The sequence below is a fragment of the Passer domesticus genome, chromosome Z, assembly GCF_036417665.1.
Source record: "Passer domesticus isolate bPasDom1 chromosome Z, bPasDom1.hap1, whole genome shotgun sequence".
Lineage (NCBI taxonomy): Eukaryota > Metazoa > Chordata > Aves > Passeriformes > Passeridae > Passer > Passer domesticus.
In genome coordinates this window covers 77,008,338-77,024,140 of record NC_087512.1, presented here as the reverse complement: position 1 = coordinate 77,024,140, position 15,803 = coordinate 77,008,338, and the positions used below count along the sequence as shown (strand labels likewise).

The window sequence follows — 15,803 nt, the reverse complement described above, 5'->3', positions numbered from 1 at the left end:
CCTCAGGGCCCCGTGCGCAATGGCGGCAGCAGGGGACGAGGAGGCCGCGGGCTGCGGGCAGCGCTGCCGCCCCGCCGGGCCACACGCCGCGGGCGGCTTCAGCAGCAGCACAGGAGCTCTGGGGACACTGGTGCCACAGCTGGTGACGGGCCGCCAAGCAGCACAGTGGCGCGGAGCGCGGTAAGGGAGAGCCTGGGCGTGTGGCCCCTCAAGGAACAAAGGAGGGCCGTGTTCATTGGTGCCTCCCCTGGGGCAGGAATGGAGGGCCCGAGATGGCGCTCAGAGCCAAGGCCGAGGCAGCTGGGCAGCCTGCCTGGGTCCTGCGTAGGAAGGAGATGTCACCAAAACACCCTCCAGCCTGCTCTGGCCCTCTGCTCATCACGGGCTGCGGCCTTCACAGTGGGCAGTGATGTGTGCTTGATTCCAGAGGATGCCATGGGCTGAGTTTCTGCAGCTTGTCAGCTGCATAGGACTCTTACGAGCCTTGGAGAGAGACCCGAGGGGTGGAAATCTGTCAGTGCCTCTTTGCTTGCAGCTGGAAACACCTGGGGCTTAAGTGGAGCTTCAGGGACAACTGTACCAAAGGTGCTCTAGAAGGCTGTCCAAGAGCTTCTGAGCGGAGGTTGCCTGGCACACATAAGTCATGCATATTTATTTGTCAGAAGAGCTGCTTGGCTAAAAGGCCAGCAGTGTTACCTGATATCTGCAGCAACCAAGACATTTGTGTGTGTCCCGTGGCGGTGCCTGATGGTGTCCGTGGACAAGGCAGAGGGAGCTCAGGGGCTCTGGATGACTGCTTGAGGGATCTGGGCCGCATGTGGTATTTTCTTCTGCCACGTGCAGTGAGCCAGACCCAGGAAGGCTCTAGAGGTGAATGGCCGGCAGCCTGGTGTTCCCAGCAACAGTGTGGGAGTTTGAGCGTGGGTTACTCTACAGGACAGCAGGCCTGATGGTGGCACATGGGCTACATCTGCCTCAAAGGGAAAAAGGCTCTCGGCTCCAGAGTTAGCAGGGCTCCTTGAGAGAGCTTTAAGTAGCATTGGAAGTGGAAAGGGGAGTAAACCAGGCTGACGGGGGAGATGCGTCAGCACTGCACAGCCATGTTTGTGTGACAGTGGAGGATGGAAGCAGTGCTGCCATAAAAGGTCATGAAAGTGTAGCAGAAGTCATGGGAAAAGCAGGTTTTTGCCACAATTCTTGCAGACAAAAATACTACCAAAGAAACACTCTTGAATTTGGGCTTTTTACAGCAGCCTTCATCCAGGTCTTCTTCTAGGGAATTTCGGAGGAATAAGACATGAGTGCCTCTGCATTCCCATGCACAATGCTGCCTCCAAAATACTCCAGCCCTTCTCCATTTGGCTCCTTCCATTCCTGTGCAGAAGAAGGAAATTCAGTAGAGGGGAGGTGCAGGAATTCACAGGCAACGTGGGTGTACATTGGGGCCTTCACAGCCATCACTTTGTTATGAGGTCACAGAGCTCTGTTTGATGTCACGTTCCAGAGCCCCACTGTGTTCTTCAGTGCTCGCTCTGGGCAACACTGCAGCAGCAGCAGCAGCAGCAGCAGCAGCAGCAGTAGCAGAGTGTTTCTAGCAGGGGGGATCATGGTCCTGAGCCGCTACCTCCTGCTGCTCTTTCTCGTGGCCCTGCCAGCCCAGAATGCCCAGAGTGCTCCAGCAGCTGGGCAGGGAGCAGGTAAGCAGGCAGGGGCCAGCACACAGCCCTGGCTGGCAGCAGCGGGGCCGGGAGCAGGGATGGCTGAGCCAGGAAGGCAGCACGGGGCAGGCAGAGGGGCAGAGGCTCCAGGGGAGGAGTGAGGGGCTGCAGCTGCTTTCGGGTGCAGCATGGAGAGAGCTTCCTAAGGAGCAAGGATGTGGGGAGGGTCGGGTCAGGCCCGGAAGCTCAGCACCAGTTCTCCATCACTCAGCAGTGGCTGTCCGTCCCTCCGCTCTGGGTGTCCAGCCTTCTGGCCCGGCTCCAGCGCTGACCCGCACACAGATCGTGTGGGCATGCCACGGCTTTTCCCTTCATGTGGGAGCTGCCAGCTCAGTGTCCCAAGGGCAGCCAGACCCCCCTGCAGCTGTGAGGATGCAGACCTGCCTGAGCGTGCCCTAGCAGTGCCTCCCACATCCAGGCCTTGAGGTGTGCCCATGAGGGCAGTGCACGTGATGGTAACTTCTTGTGGGTGTTTGCTTGTAGTTGTGGACACAGAGAGTGCTCTTTCAGCCCCTGAGCGAGGGGCAGATACCGTGCTGACTCCGAGCTGGTACCTCAAGCGTGAGTAGTCAGTCTGTCCTGCCTTCAGAAAAAGGAGCGCCCCTTTTCCCTATTTTATTCACGAGAAAAATACCGTCATATGTTAACGTGCTTTTGTAAATCTAACAATAGGGATGAACGATGACAAGGTTCCTGAAGAGTTTCCTGAAGGATTGCCGGATGTTCCAGAGGAGCTCCTGGCAGCCTTGCATGAAGCCCCATCTGGTTAGTATATCCCACTCTGTTAACCCTGGCAGCCGGGAAGCTGAGCTTTTGCTTCCTGTAGGCATGTGCTGTATCCTGGACAGGCAGAAGCACTCAGTCAGAGTCTTGCTGCAGGCCCACTCCATTTCACAGCTCCTGCAGGGAGCCCTAGAGATGGTCCAGCACAGCCTCTGCTCGCAGCTGTGCTTCCAGATGACTGCCAGGGGCTTCTCCAGCTGCTGCTGCAGTTGTAGCATTCCTAGCCAGGGCTGCTCTGTGCAGACATTGGCATCCAGATGTTGGGCAAAGGCCAGTGCTGAATTTGGGTTCGCCACATGCTCAGCACAGCATGGAGGCAGCAGTGACATCAGAGCAAGCCTTGGCTGCCCCTTGCAAAGCTCAGGCTCAGGGACGGCTTGAAGCTGGAGTCCAAGGGTGAGGGGGAACCTGAAGGTACTCCTTCTGTGGGTCATTTGGTTGATTAAGTCTTGGCTGCTTTGGCTCTGCACTTCTTGTTGCACTGCAGAAAATCCAGCTGTCGATTCCTCCTGTCTTGGGGGGGACAGCGGCCTCGTCAGCGCCGCTTGCCGCAATGCCCAGGCCATGGTACCGTGCTTGTGCTGAGGGGCAGTGGCTTCTGGTTCATGTGTGCAATGTTTTTTTTTTCTGAAGAGACAGATTCTGAGACTGTGCCGGAGACCTTAGCAGTGGAAGAAAGTGACACTGTGCCAGGCTCACATGAAAAAAGAGAACCAATAGAGGACACCAGGACACTTGCTGAGCCTGAGGAATATTCAGGTGAGTGCTTGCTAGATGCTGTCTTGGGCAAAGAGCAGCATTTCTGCTGTATCCCTGCAGTGCTCTGCATGGGTGAATTGCAGGTGCCCAGCACGCAGCCCGGGCCTGCAGCCCGGAGGAGTAGATGGGGCAGTGCTGCTGCCTGGCACACACTGGGCTCTTGTGCATGAGAGCTTGATGGGATCCCTCTTGGTCCCTGATGCTAAGACACCAGAGCCAGAGGAAGCCATCTCTGAAGACAGCATCAGATGTCAGTTCTGATCCACTAGCAGTGCCAGTCCTTGGGCATCTGAAGCACACTGTGGGGTTATGCCTAGTGCAGAGCACAGACGCTGACTCTTGCATTGTCTCTGCTCCTGCCAGGGTCATCCGCTGGGCAAAAAGCCGAGACTGCTGGACACCGTGACCCGAGCAAGTACTACATCCTAGTAGGGACAGTAGCAGCCTCAGCTTTGCTTCTGCTTGGGGCAGTGTCTGGCTATCTAGTCATGCATCAGCTGCTGAAGAGAGACAGGTGAGTTATGAATTGCTGCCATTGGCAAGGAAGTCTTTGCAGCATGCAGGAGCGCCCAGGTGGCTCCTAGCAGGGCTCTGAGGAAACTGTGCTCCAAATTCCTATCTGTGAGGAGTCTTCTTGGAAATCTGTTTCTACAGGAGGAGCCAGGAGGACAAAGAGGCAACAGGACAGGACTGGGACTCTTCCTGGGAAAGCTGTGGTCAGCCTAGAGGTGAAGCAGAGCCAGGAGAAGGAGCGGGAAGCGGCGAGAGAGCCCAAGGCAACAGGTTCAGGGACAGCTGCCGCCTGTTTCCTGAGCTCTTTGCAGCAGAGCTCGCCCAGCTGTACAAGAACATGAGCGCAGACCAGTCACCTCTGCCCACCTGCTCCTTCTGTGCTCTGGCTGACAACGCCTCTTCACGGGACCACTGGATTTCCCTGGAGTCACCTCAGCCCACAGCATCCTCTTGGCCCTCCTACCAATACCTGCAGGACTACTATCTCTTAGAGGATGATGATTAGTGATAGTGATAGATGATTAGTGATAGTGATAGCCATAAATAGTGATAGTGGTAGTGATTCTTTTAGTGCTAGTGATAGGGACACTTGATATTAGAGGGTGGTGGTTGTTTTAATGATAGTGATAGTTAATATTAGAGGATAGTGATGGTTTTAATGATAGCGTTAGTTAATATTAGGGGATAGTGATTGTTTCAATGATAGCGTTACTTGATATTAGAGGAGGATGATTGTATTAGTGATAGTGATAGTCATAAATAGTGATAGTGGTAGTGATTCTTTTAGTGCTAGTGATAGGGATACTTGATATTAGAGGGTGGTGGTTGTTTTAATGATAGCGATAGTTAATATTAGAGGATAGTGATGGTTTTAATGATAGCGTTATTTGATATTAGAGGACAGTGATTGTATTTAGCGATAGTGATAGTTAATATTGGAGGATGGTGATTGTTTTTGTGATAGTGGTACATTTAGTGGTAGTGATACTTGGTATTAGCAGACAATGATTGTTTTCTTGATCTTGATAAATAAATATTTTTCCAAAAGCAGTAAGTTCTTGCCTGCTGCGGCTGTTTCTGTTGGGGTAGAATGCACAGAGCTGGGAGCAGGGCTGGGGCTGTGACAGGAGCTCTGAGAAACTTGCACTGCAGTGCAGGAGCTGCTTGTGCCACCTCAGCCTGCTTTCCCAGCAGTGGCCGTTCACAAAGCTTTCCTGCACCAGCACGGGGACACGCTGGCTAGCAGTGACATGCAGAAACTTCTCTGGGAGCTCATTTGGGATGCTGCCCTGAATCAGGAAGGTCTGGGCAGAGAGGGAAAGATGTTCTGCGAGGGATGGCTGTCCAGCAGTGAGCACATCAAGGAGACCCGAGGTGGTGACTTAGGTCGTGGCAGTCCCTCCCTGAAGAGCTTCAAGAGAGGAGCATCAAGGAGCGGAGAGCTGGAGCCGGGCTGTGTGAGAGGGGAAGGAATGTCCTATCAATCACAGGAGCCTTCTTAAAAATTAGATGGATAACAGCGACTATAATTATAATAAAAATTACAGTCTTGTCGCACGCAGTATGGGAAAAAAGCCCAGAGCTGGAATGCAACAGAGAACTTTTGTGGAGGATTTTGTGAACTGCTAGCTAGTTGACAAAGGTCACACTGATATAATAGCGTTAGTTAAGCAAGAAGGAGATGGGTATAGGAGTCAGCAATCAGTGTCCAAATCTGGCAAGGGCACTGTGCCCTTGGTGCAACATCAGGATGGGGGAGAGGATCGTTAGTTAGAAATATGAAGAAAAGATGTGGACAGCTGCAACATAGTAGCCACAAGAATGCTAAGGTAGGCGTAGTTAGCTGATAAGTAACTAACCAAAAATGAGCTCGACTTTTGCAATATGTATTGGCCTCATTAGCACCAATATAAATGTATGTGCCTATCAATAAAGTTTAGAGATTTGCTGATCACTCATATTGAGTGCCGCATTTCTTCCGCCGATTACTACAGGCCTCAATCCACTACTTTTATCCCAGCAAGTACAGTGAGACAAAACGACCCCTTTAGATCCAGTGCATTGAATTCAGCAAAGCCTCCCCAGCCACTCCCAGCTGAGATGTTCAGGAATCAAAGGAGGAAGCTCCACCATGATTTCATTGGCAGTAATGGGGACACGCCTCTGGAAGTGCTGCCAGCTGAGCCAGGGGCTGGGCCTGGGGGGGACTCATGTGCCCCCATTGCTCTCTCAGGGCAAATGCCGTGTGTGCGACACCAAGGAAATGTAACGAACACTGCCTCAGGGATTTCATACAGACAAAAAGGCAAAATGGAACAAAGTTTGGTTTAATGACAAAAACAGATTGTGTCTCAACAAAGACAAAATGTGAAAAGTTGAAGCATAATAAACACCAAACCTTTTACATTTATTGCTAAATCTAACACTACTAATACATTTTTAATAATACTTATATATCTTAACTAATAAACAGAGAGATTCCTATCACGTAAACTAATAGAAGAATAAAGAATCCTAAAAACTTGAAAAACAATCTTATTTCTATCTAGTCCTCTTGACCCCTAACTCTTGCTAGCCTGGGGCAATTGCAGGGCTAATTTGGACTTTTCTTCTTGGGGAGAGGCTGTGCATCCTTGCGTGGGCGATGTCTTCTCCTGTGCTTGTTCCTTTCCTTGATGGTTTCAAACTCCCTGGAAGACAGGAAACAAATCATCCATTGTTAACTTCATACACACCGAGCTCAAGTGTGTATGAAGTGCATACAAGTGTCGGGATCTCCATTTTCGAATGAATTTTTGTCTTTTCAGGCTGTGACACATTTGTAAATCGATCAGCACCATGAGTCTGATCTTTCTGGTTTCAACTCTTTGAAATGTCTTCCTCCTTTTGCTTGATCCTAGGTTTAATTGGATCAGCAGCATCAAAGCAAGCTTTGATGCATGTGTTCCTGCTTGTACGAACTGTGTCTTGTTGGGGCATGGCAAGGTTTCACTGGGAATGCTGGGTTTGAACGAAGCTGTTTGGGTGTCAAGTGGGCTGTAAGCTTGAGCAGGGCTGCCAGGGGCCATCCTGCAAGTGGCCTCAGCTTGCCCTGTGGTGCCTTTGGAAAGGGTCAGCGTGCTTTAGGCCAAAGGGGCAGCTGGGAGCAGAAGGAGGAGGAGCTTGCGCACCGTTGGCACTGCCCGCACGGAAAGGGGCCTCCCGCCGGCTGGGGCGGCTGGCGCGGTTGGCAGCAGGGACACTCCGCGCTGCCAGCCCGCTTGCGGCTTCTCTTCCCGGTCTCCCCAGTCTCCTTCCTGGGAGGGCTTTTCCTCCTCTTCCGTTTGCCCGCAGTCTGGAAATCAAGGAATCCTTATCAGTGCTTCCTTCCTCTCAGAAAGCTGGAATTCACAGCGTCCACCCCAAAAATCCATTGGCCTAAGCAATTTCTTCCAAACCCCAAAGAGCTGAGAAAAGGGCTGGATATGGCAGTGGGCTGCGGCAGGCTGCCAATGATGGAGGTTGGAGGAAAATACTCCCCTTTACTGCAGCTCTAAGGGGGTGGGATAAATACGTGGCTATCTCTAGTTCTACATGTCTGATTTCTACCTCTCTCCCTAACATCTATTTATCTCTGGTTTTCCTCCTCACATGTCTAGGGCACGGCTTTTACATTCAGTCAAACTAGTGAAGACACATGATTACCCATTTTCTGCTACCCAAAATAATCTCTCTCTCTCCCTCTCTCTGTCTCTCTCGTGAAGCAAATTGCACTCTGCCGGTCAGGAAAGTATTAAAGGTGCCATGGCACCGGCATCTCCTTTTTGTGGAAACGCTGGGGTGCTACAAAAGATCTCTAAAATTTGGCAGCATCTCCATGAAGGCGGCCCATATGGCTGATGTTAGCAAGCAGTGGGGAATGAAAGGTCTGATTGGAATCTGAGGGTGCCAGCCCTTGAGAAACCGATTTGTAGAGAGTCAAAGCCCATTTTGGTGGCGGTGCTGCTTTTTTGGGTCAACGTTCTGCTCCAGAATTCCGTATTTTAGGGTAGCAGCACAAGAAAGCCCCGGGCAGCACCTGCTGTGCCTCTAGTAGTGCGTGGGACCAAGGGAGCTTGACAAAGCAGCGTCTGGCATGGCTCGCCAGCAGGGTTTGTGCCCTTCTGCCAGTTTCTTGACCCTGCTGGCATGTCTGGATTTTCTTCCCACTCACCTGAGCAAGAGTGCTGCTGGCAAGTTTCTGCTCTTTTTTCCAGCAGTAGTAATACTCCACACACTGTGCCATGGTCTTACTCGGGATCTGTTGTGAAAAGCAAAAGAAGGAATCTGAGATGGCCATCCTGTAGGGTGCATTGGAGAACAATGAGATTACAGAGTAAAGTAGGAATTAAAGTCATGGAGAAAATTGAGGAGGGTGTAAAATGAAATCAATATGCAGGAGTCAGAGAGGCATTATGCAATGTAATAAACCGAGTCTTGTGCTACGTGGTAACACATGTAATGCACAGATCAACAACAAGTCCCTCTAGCAGAGTTCTTCTTTGCCCTGTTCACTGCAGTTATCCCAGCACAAGGTGTTGTGGAAGCAACAGCACACCTGGGAGACAAGTCTGACAGAACAGAGCTTTGTCTTCCAAAACAGCCTGGAGAGAAGGTCTGCAGAGGCAGGATCACCATTTTCACGCAGGCCTTCCATGTCCTGTTCTGTGACTACTTTAACAGTTTTGAGAAGAGAGGGACATAGGTGCAGTATTTGGTACCAGCAATAATCAACATGTCCTTCTGATGATCTGCCAAGGTGAGGAATGTCCTGTGGCTTTACCTGCTTCTGGATGAGATGGAAATCCTTGCCGTAGGTGTGGAAAGCCTTTTGGAAGGCCTCCTTCTCCTCAGCTGTCCATCTATCAGAGCCTGGCAAGAAAAAGCAGCAGCTGAATTGATCCCTCTAGCCACTTGAAGCAGATCCCACTGGCTGCCGAAAGCAAGCTGGCGCCAGCCGTCATTCACGTGTGTGCATGTCTGCTCCCTCAGAAGGTGATGAAGACGAGAGCAGGCATTCCCCAGAGAAAAAAGCATGGAAAACAAGTCAAGCTGAAGGAGTAGATGCTGGTGCTTTCTCCATCCCCAGAGAAGGCAAGATCTTGTGCTAGTTTTAAGCCCAACTAATTGAAGCAGAAATGCTTGACACGGCCATTAAGCTCACGACAGTATTTGTCAGTGAAGGAAGAAGCTGGGCTTAGGTTACCTGCGTAATGATAATCAGCCAAGGGATGGTCTTGAGCTGTTGGATGCCCCCCCGAGAGCAACATCTCCAGAGCCTCCTGCAAGATGCAAAGGAAAAAGGCTTGAGCTGCCCCACAACACAAAAAAGGAGCCAACCCCCACCCATGCTGTCCTTCAGCCGCTTTGCCTCTTCAGCTGAGGATTCAGGCCACTGCCTCTCATATGGGTCAAAGATTGTGCTTTGCTCCCAGTCCCTCATTTCTGCTGCCCAGCCCTTGGCTCCTGCTCCCCAAGGGTAGCATTTTCCTCTCCAACTCCATGATTTTGCTGCTCCTGCACCCTGAATTGCCTCAGCTGACTGCGGCTTCTGGGAATTGCCTCTCAAAATGTCTTCGAGAGCACAGATCTCCAGGAGGTTTTCAAGGCAGCAGGCTGCAGGACCCTGCGGCGCTGCCTCCAGGAGAGATCTTGTCCCTGCTGGAGCCATTTGGGCTCAGCCCTGCCGCAGCTGGACGAGACACAGCAGGCAGCGAGTGCTCTGCTGCTTGTGAACTCCCTTCTTCAAGGAGCAGCCAGGAAAGGCTGTCCCGCTGCCCGGGCCTTATCAATTCCCTGCCCACTCTTGCCCGCGCCCAAACAGCCGCTTCCTACCGGAACGCTGCCGCGTGCCTGGTGCAGGCAGTGCAGGGCGAGCTCCAGCTGAGCTGCTGCCCCGGGAAGGCCACGGGAGCTGGCCATGTCCAACAGTTCTCTGACTGCAAGCACAACAAAAACCCACCCAAAGTCAGCCTTGAGCCAACAAAGGGGAAGGCTTTCCATACAAGGCAGAAGGAAAGCACAAGAGCTAAAGCCTGCAGCTTGGAGAGCACAAAAGGGAGAGCAAAGCAAGGGGCAGCTGAAGCAAGGGCCCACCTAGTGCTGCCTCTCCTTTCCATGCAGTTTTTGTCATAAGGAGTGGGGGCCAATCTCCCCTCTTCCAGTGGCACATGCCTCTGAACCATTTCGATAGCAGCACAGTTGCTCTTTTTCCTGCTCTGCTGCAGAAGCAGAGCATTCTCCTTGCCCCTACCACTTCCAGAAGGGAAGATGGGCATGACAAGGAGAGAAGCAGAGCCTGCCAAAAGCTGCCTTTTTACCAAAAACCAGCATTTTACATGCCCGACTATCTCAGGAGTGGAAAGAAAGCTACACAGCTACCTCTGTCCGGTTTTTCCAGGTCAGGGTCGTCTTCCTCCAAGGGCTTCCAGACCAGGGTTGCAGGCTCTTCATCCTCACTTGGCGGCCCGGTCTGCAGCTCAGGGAGCTCGGCCTGAAAGTCACTGCCAACATTGATGTGTCTAGAGGAAGAAGGAGGGGGGATGAAAGAAAGGCAAATGGTCAAGAGACACCTGGTGTGCAGCCACGGCCTTGGACTAATCCCACACTGACTCTGAAAGAGCAGTTGTCCTGCTCGCCATTCCTCAAGTTTGCTGTCCTTTAACCCTAGGCCAAAACTCACGGCTTAGTGAGGACTCTTGCTTTCCTTTTCATTTTGCCTCTCCTTTCCACCTGAAAGAGACCAAAACAATGCTCCAGATAAAACTCATTCTGCCAAGATGTGTCGGTAGCCTTGCTTCTCATCCTCACCACTGAAAAGTCCCAGCTCCTCTCCATTAGGTGTCATTGCTGTGTTTTTCACTTGGAATGTCTGAGGCAGGTCCCTCTAGCAGTCTGCAGCTTCCTGAAGAAGGAAAGCTGAAGGGCAGGCACTAGAGTGCCTTGAGTCTTGGGGTCAGTGAGAAGAGCCAAGAGGATGCATGGAAGATGCACTACTGCAGGCTTGGGTTGGATGGAAGGAAAAGGTTCTTCAGCCAGAGGGGGCTTGGGCACTGGAAGTGCCTTTCCAGGGAAGGGCTCCCAGCACCAAGGCTGAGAGAGCTCCAAAAGTCTTTGGACACTGCTCTTGGGCACAGGCTGGGATTCCTGAAGCTGTCCTGAGCAGGCCCAGGTGCTGGGCTCCATGATCTCTGGGAGTCCCTTCCAGCCCAGAAAATGCTGTGATACTGTGATTGTGTTCCTGAGAAGCACCACTCAAGAGGGCATCTCACAGCTGCCTCTGACCGCGAGGCAGAGCCAGCCCTACACACATTGAACAACACAGACAAATCTATGGCAATATCTCTCTGGGAAAGAGATGCAAGGCAGGTGGAAAAAAATCAAAAAAGCTATGAAAATAGAATATTGTTCCAGTGTCTGGAAGTGATGTAAGTATGTGAGTACAAAAGAATTGCTGCAACCAGATCATTTTGGAGGATGAAAGCCAGTATTGCAGGACAAGCCCAGCAAACTCCTTGCATGCTCTGATGGGCAGGCATCCCAGAGGAGAAGTCCCATCCTTCTGGTTTTTGAAGCTTTGCAGCAGGTGTGACCAGAGTGAGGGCGTAACAGGATTTGTGGACACTGAACCCCTGAATTCCTACGGAATGACCAGTTGGTTTTGGGGTCACCACAACGTAGTTTTAGGACTTAAATGGGTGCCACGAACTTCTAATCAGGCGATCAGTAAAGGAGAATCTACAAGTGCACCGTGACAGCTCCCTACGTCCTCTATGGAAAGGTCTGTATTTCCCCTGGAGGCAGCATTATTCCTGGAGAAGTTGCAGCCTGCTTTCATGTGCAACCTCATCTGGGGAAAGTGACCACACGCCGTGTCTGTGGTGGTTGGTGGCAGAGCCAGCTGGAGCCTCCTGCTGTTCTGTGAGTGCTTTGGGGGCCCACGGGGATTTTCTTACCTTGCTCAGTGCCAAAGTGCTGCGGGGATGCCTGGCGGCAGACGAGGAGATGAGGATGTCGCTGCAGAAGCCAGCTGTGGCGCTGAGTGCAGAAGGTGGCTGCTGAGGGACAGCCCAGGAGCAGATGCTGCAGCTGCTGCTCCAGCGCTGCTCCACCAGTGTTCCACCAACGGCCGCAGGAGCAGCAGACAAGGGCAGTTGCTATGGGCACAGCCCAACATTCCATGCAGAACCCCAGGGGAACCATGGGACAGAAACAGGGACAGGCCACCTTTGCCCCTTCTACTTCTTCTGCTGCAAGTTTGCTCTGAGGAGCTCCCCATTGGGGCTTTTCCCCTCAGTCCTCTGGACATGGAAAAGCAGAGCCAGGACAGCTCTGGCTCTCCTCTGTGCTTCTCTGTAAGGCGCCTGCAGCTGAACAGGCACAGGAGCTGGCTCTGTCCAAGGGTCCATTCCACATTTCCTGCACTACAGAACCACAAGGACTCCTGCCGCTGCCTTTGCTCTGGCTCTGAGAGGAGCTAGAGCTTGCAAATTGTTCCGTGCAGAACCAAGTGCAAAGCTTTCTCTCCAAGTGGCGGCATTCATCCTGCCCCCTTTCTCAATTGTCTGGTGCCCAATAATGTCACTTGATGTTTTCCCTCCTTTGGCCAGCTGAGCTGGTCTCTCACCTCAACACTCCTTCCCTGAAACTTGGAGAAACGGGATGTTTCTCAGGGCAGCTGATGGGGACACACACACTGGGGCAGTGCACCAGCATTGCTGTAGTCAACAGGTCATGCAGAATTTCTAGGTCTCTCTTCCAGCTCCCTTGAAGAAGGGGGAATGTTCATCTCTACTACTCTGGCATTCCTCTAAGGAAGGAACACCAAGAGAATTTCTTTTCCACACTAATGGCCTTCACCTTTGTTTGAATACTTAGGTGCCAGATATGGCAAAACCCAGCCACTTGTACTGCTTTCCTGCCTAAGGTTTAAGCAAAAGCAAATCTTGCTTCCTTCCCAGCCTGCATGTTACACCCACACCAGCCACCTGCTGGGAAAACATCTGGAACGAGGCCCACTGCAATGCAGATACTTTGTAGGCTCCAGATCCCACCTGCACTGGCTCCAGCAGGCAAGGGCAAGCTTTGGTCGCTTCCCAGAAGCAGCCTGGCCATTCCCCCCTGCCTCGCCCCCTCGCCATCCTCCACAGGCCCTGCTGCCAAAGCCTTGCTAGGCAGAGCCATTTGCTGGGCTCGGTAAAAGAGTGACTTGGATTCTTCTTTGGCGCAAATACCAAAGCTGTGAGAAGTGAGAGGATCAGGTTCACAGCCGCTCTGCTTTAGCTAAGGACATTACTGGAGGCTCAGAGCCTGGTCCTTTAAAGAGAAACTGAATCTGAACTCCTGGTGTCTTTGTAGTGCATGTGGATATTTCTTTTCTAGAATCAGAGAGGTTAGAAAAGTCCTCCAAGGTGCTCAAGTCAATCTTGTCCCCCAAAATGAAACAAAGTTATGTTGCTGGGCAACAAAAAGGCCTCAACCCACTACTTTTATCCCAGCAAGTACAGTGAGACAAGGGCACTCCTTTAGATCCTGTGCACTGAATTCAGCAAAGCCTCCCCAGCCACTCCCAGCTGAGATGTTCAGGACTCAAAGCAGGAAGCTCCACCATGATTTCATTGGCAGTAATGGGGACACGCCTCTGGAAGTGCTGCCAGCTGAGCCAGGGGCTGGGCCTGGGGGGGACTCATGTGCCCCCATTGCTCTCTCAGGGCAAATGCCGTGTTTCCAACACCAAGGAAATGTAAGGAATACTGCCTCCAGGAATTTAATACAGACAAGAAGGCAAAATGGAACAAACTTTGGTTTAATGATATAGACAGATCATGCCTCAACAAAGACAAAAAGGGGAAAGTTGAAGCATAACAAACACCAAACCTTTTACATTTATTGCTAAATCTAACACTACTAATACATCTTTAAAATACTAATGTATCTTAACTAATAAACAGAGAGATTCCTAACAGGTAAACTAAAAGAAGAATAAAGAATCCTAAAAACTTGAAAAACAATCTTATTTCTATCTAGTCCCCTTGACGCCTAACTCTTGCTAGCCTGGGGCAAATGCAGGGCTAATTTGGCCTTTTCTTCTTGGGGAGAGGCTGTGCATCCTTGCGTGGGCGATGTCTTCTCCTGTGCTTGTTCCTTTCCTTGATGGTTTCAAACTCCCTGGAAGACAGGAAACAAACCATGCATTGTTAACTTCATACACACCATTAAGCCAAGCGCCGAGATCTCCCTTTTTGGATGAACTTCCATCTTTTCAGGCTGTTACGTATTTATTAAATTGATCAGCACCATGAGTCTGATCTTTCTGGTTTCAATTCTTTGAAATGTCTTCCTCCTTTTGCTTGATCCTAGGTTTAATTGGATCAGCAGCATCAAAGCAAGCTTTGATGCATGTGTTCCTGCTTGTACGAACTGTGTCTTGTTGGGGCATGGCAAGGTTTCACTGGGAATGCTGGGTTTGAACGAAGCTGTTTGGGTGTCAAGTGGGCTGTAAGCTTGAGCAGGGCTGCCAGGGGCGATCCTGCAAGTGGCCTCAGCTTGCCCTGTGGTGCCTTTGGAAAGGGTCAGCGTGCTTTAGGCCAAAGGGGCAGCTGGGAGCAGAAGGAGGAGGAGCTTGCGCACCGTTGGCACTGCCCGCACGGAAAGGGGCCTCCCGCCGGCTGGGGCGGCTGGCGCGGTTGGCAGCAGGGACACTCCGCGCTGCCAGCCCGCTTGCGGCTTCTCTTCCCGGTCTCCCCAGTCTCCTTCCTGGGAGGGCTTTTCCTCCTCTTCCGTTTGCCCGCAGTCTGGAAATCAAAGAATCCTTATCAGTGCTTCCTTCCTCTCAGAAAGCTGAGACGCTCACAGCGTCCACCCCAAAAATCTATCGGCCTAAGCAATTTCTTCCAAACCCCGAAGAGCTGAGAAAAGGGCTGGATATGGCAGTGGGCTGCGGCAGGCTGCCAACCCAGCACTTGGAGGAAAATACTCCCCTTTCCTACAGCTCTAAGGGGGTGGGATAAATACGTGGCTATCTCTAGTTCTGCCTGTCTTATTTCTACCTCTCTGCCTAACATCTATTTATCTCTGGTTTTCCTCCCCACATGTCTAGGGCATGGATTTTACATTCAATCACACTAGTGAAGACACATGATTACACATTTTCTCCGACCAAAAATAATCTCTCTCTCTCCCTCTCTCTGTCTCTCTCTGTGAAGCAAATTGCTGTTTGCTGGTAAGGAAAGTATTAAAGGTGCCATAGCAGCAGCAGCTCCTTCTTGAGGATACGCTGGGGTGCTACAAAAGATCTCTAAAATTTGGCAGCATCTCCATGAAGGCGGCCCATATGGCTGATGTTAGCAAGCAGTGGGGAATGAAGGGTCTGATAGGAATCTGAGGGTGCCAGCCCTTGAGAAATCGATTTGTAGAGAGTCGAAGCCCATTTTGGTGGCGGTGCTGCTTCGTTTGGTCAAGGTTATGCTCCACAATTCTGTATTTCAGGGCAGCAGCACAAGAAAGCCCCGGGCAGCACCTGCTGCGCCTCTCCTGCTGCGTGGGACCAAGGGAGCCAGGCAAAGCGGTGTCTGGCATGGCTTGCAGCAGGGTTTGTGCCCTTCTGCCAGTTTCTTGACCCTGCTGGCATGTCTGGATTTTCTTCCCACTCACCTGAGCAAGAGTGCTGCTGGCAAGTTTCTGCTCTTTTTTCCAGCAGTAGTAGTACTCCACACACTGTGCCACGGTCTTACTTGGGATCTGTTGTGAAAAGCAAAAGAAGGAATGTGAAATGGCCATCCTGTAGGGTGCATTGGAGAACAATGAGAATACAGAGTAAAGTAGGAATTAAAGTCATGGAGAAAATTGAGGAGGGTGTAAAATGAAATCAATATGCAGGAGTCAGAGAGGCATTATGCAATGTAATAAACCGAGTCTTATGCTACGTGGTAACAGATATAATGCACAGATCAACACCAAGTCCCCCTAGCAGAGTTCTTCTTTGCCCTGTTCACTGCAGTTATCCCAGCACAA

General features: G+C 51.4%; 1 protein-coding gene across 1 annotated transcript; it reads left to right on the top strand.

The window, feature by feature from the left end:
* Positions 1-396: 396 nt before the first annotated feature.
* LOC135289895 (uncharacterized) lies at positions 397-4,827 on the top strand. The gene is made up of 6 exons (XM_064403758.1): positions 397-1,697; positions 2,202-2,279; positions 2,391-2,483; positions 3,135-3,260; positions 3,624-3,774; positions 3,915-4,827. Exons 1-6 carry the CDS (start codon positions 1,607-1,609, stop codon positions 4,276-4,278), a joined length of 903 nt encoding a protein of 300 aa, XP_064259828.1. The 5' UTR covers positions 397-1,606; the 3' UTR covers positions 4,279-4,827.
* Positions 4,828-15,803: the final 10,976 nt, after the last annotated feature.

Coding starts and splice junctions, on each gene's coding strand:
- LOC135289895 (XM_064403758.1), top strand. CDS start 1,607: ATGGTCCTGAGCCGCTACCTCCTGCTGCTCTTTCTCGTGGCCCTGCCA. Junction 1,698..2,201: donor AGCAGCTGGGCAGGGAGCAG/GTAAGCAGGCAG, acceptor GTTTGCTTGTAG/TTGTGGACACAGAGAGTGCT. Junction 2,280..2,390: donor TCCGAGCTGGTACCTCAAGC/GTGAGTAGTCAG, acceptor ATCTAACAATAG/GGATGAACGATGACAAGGTT.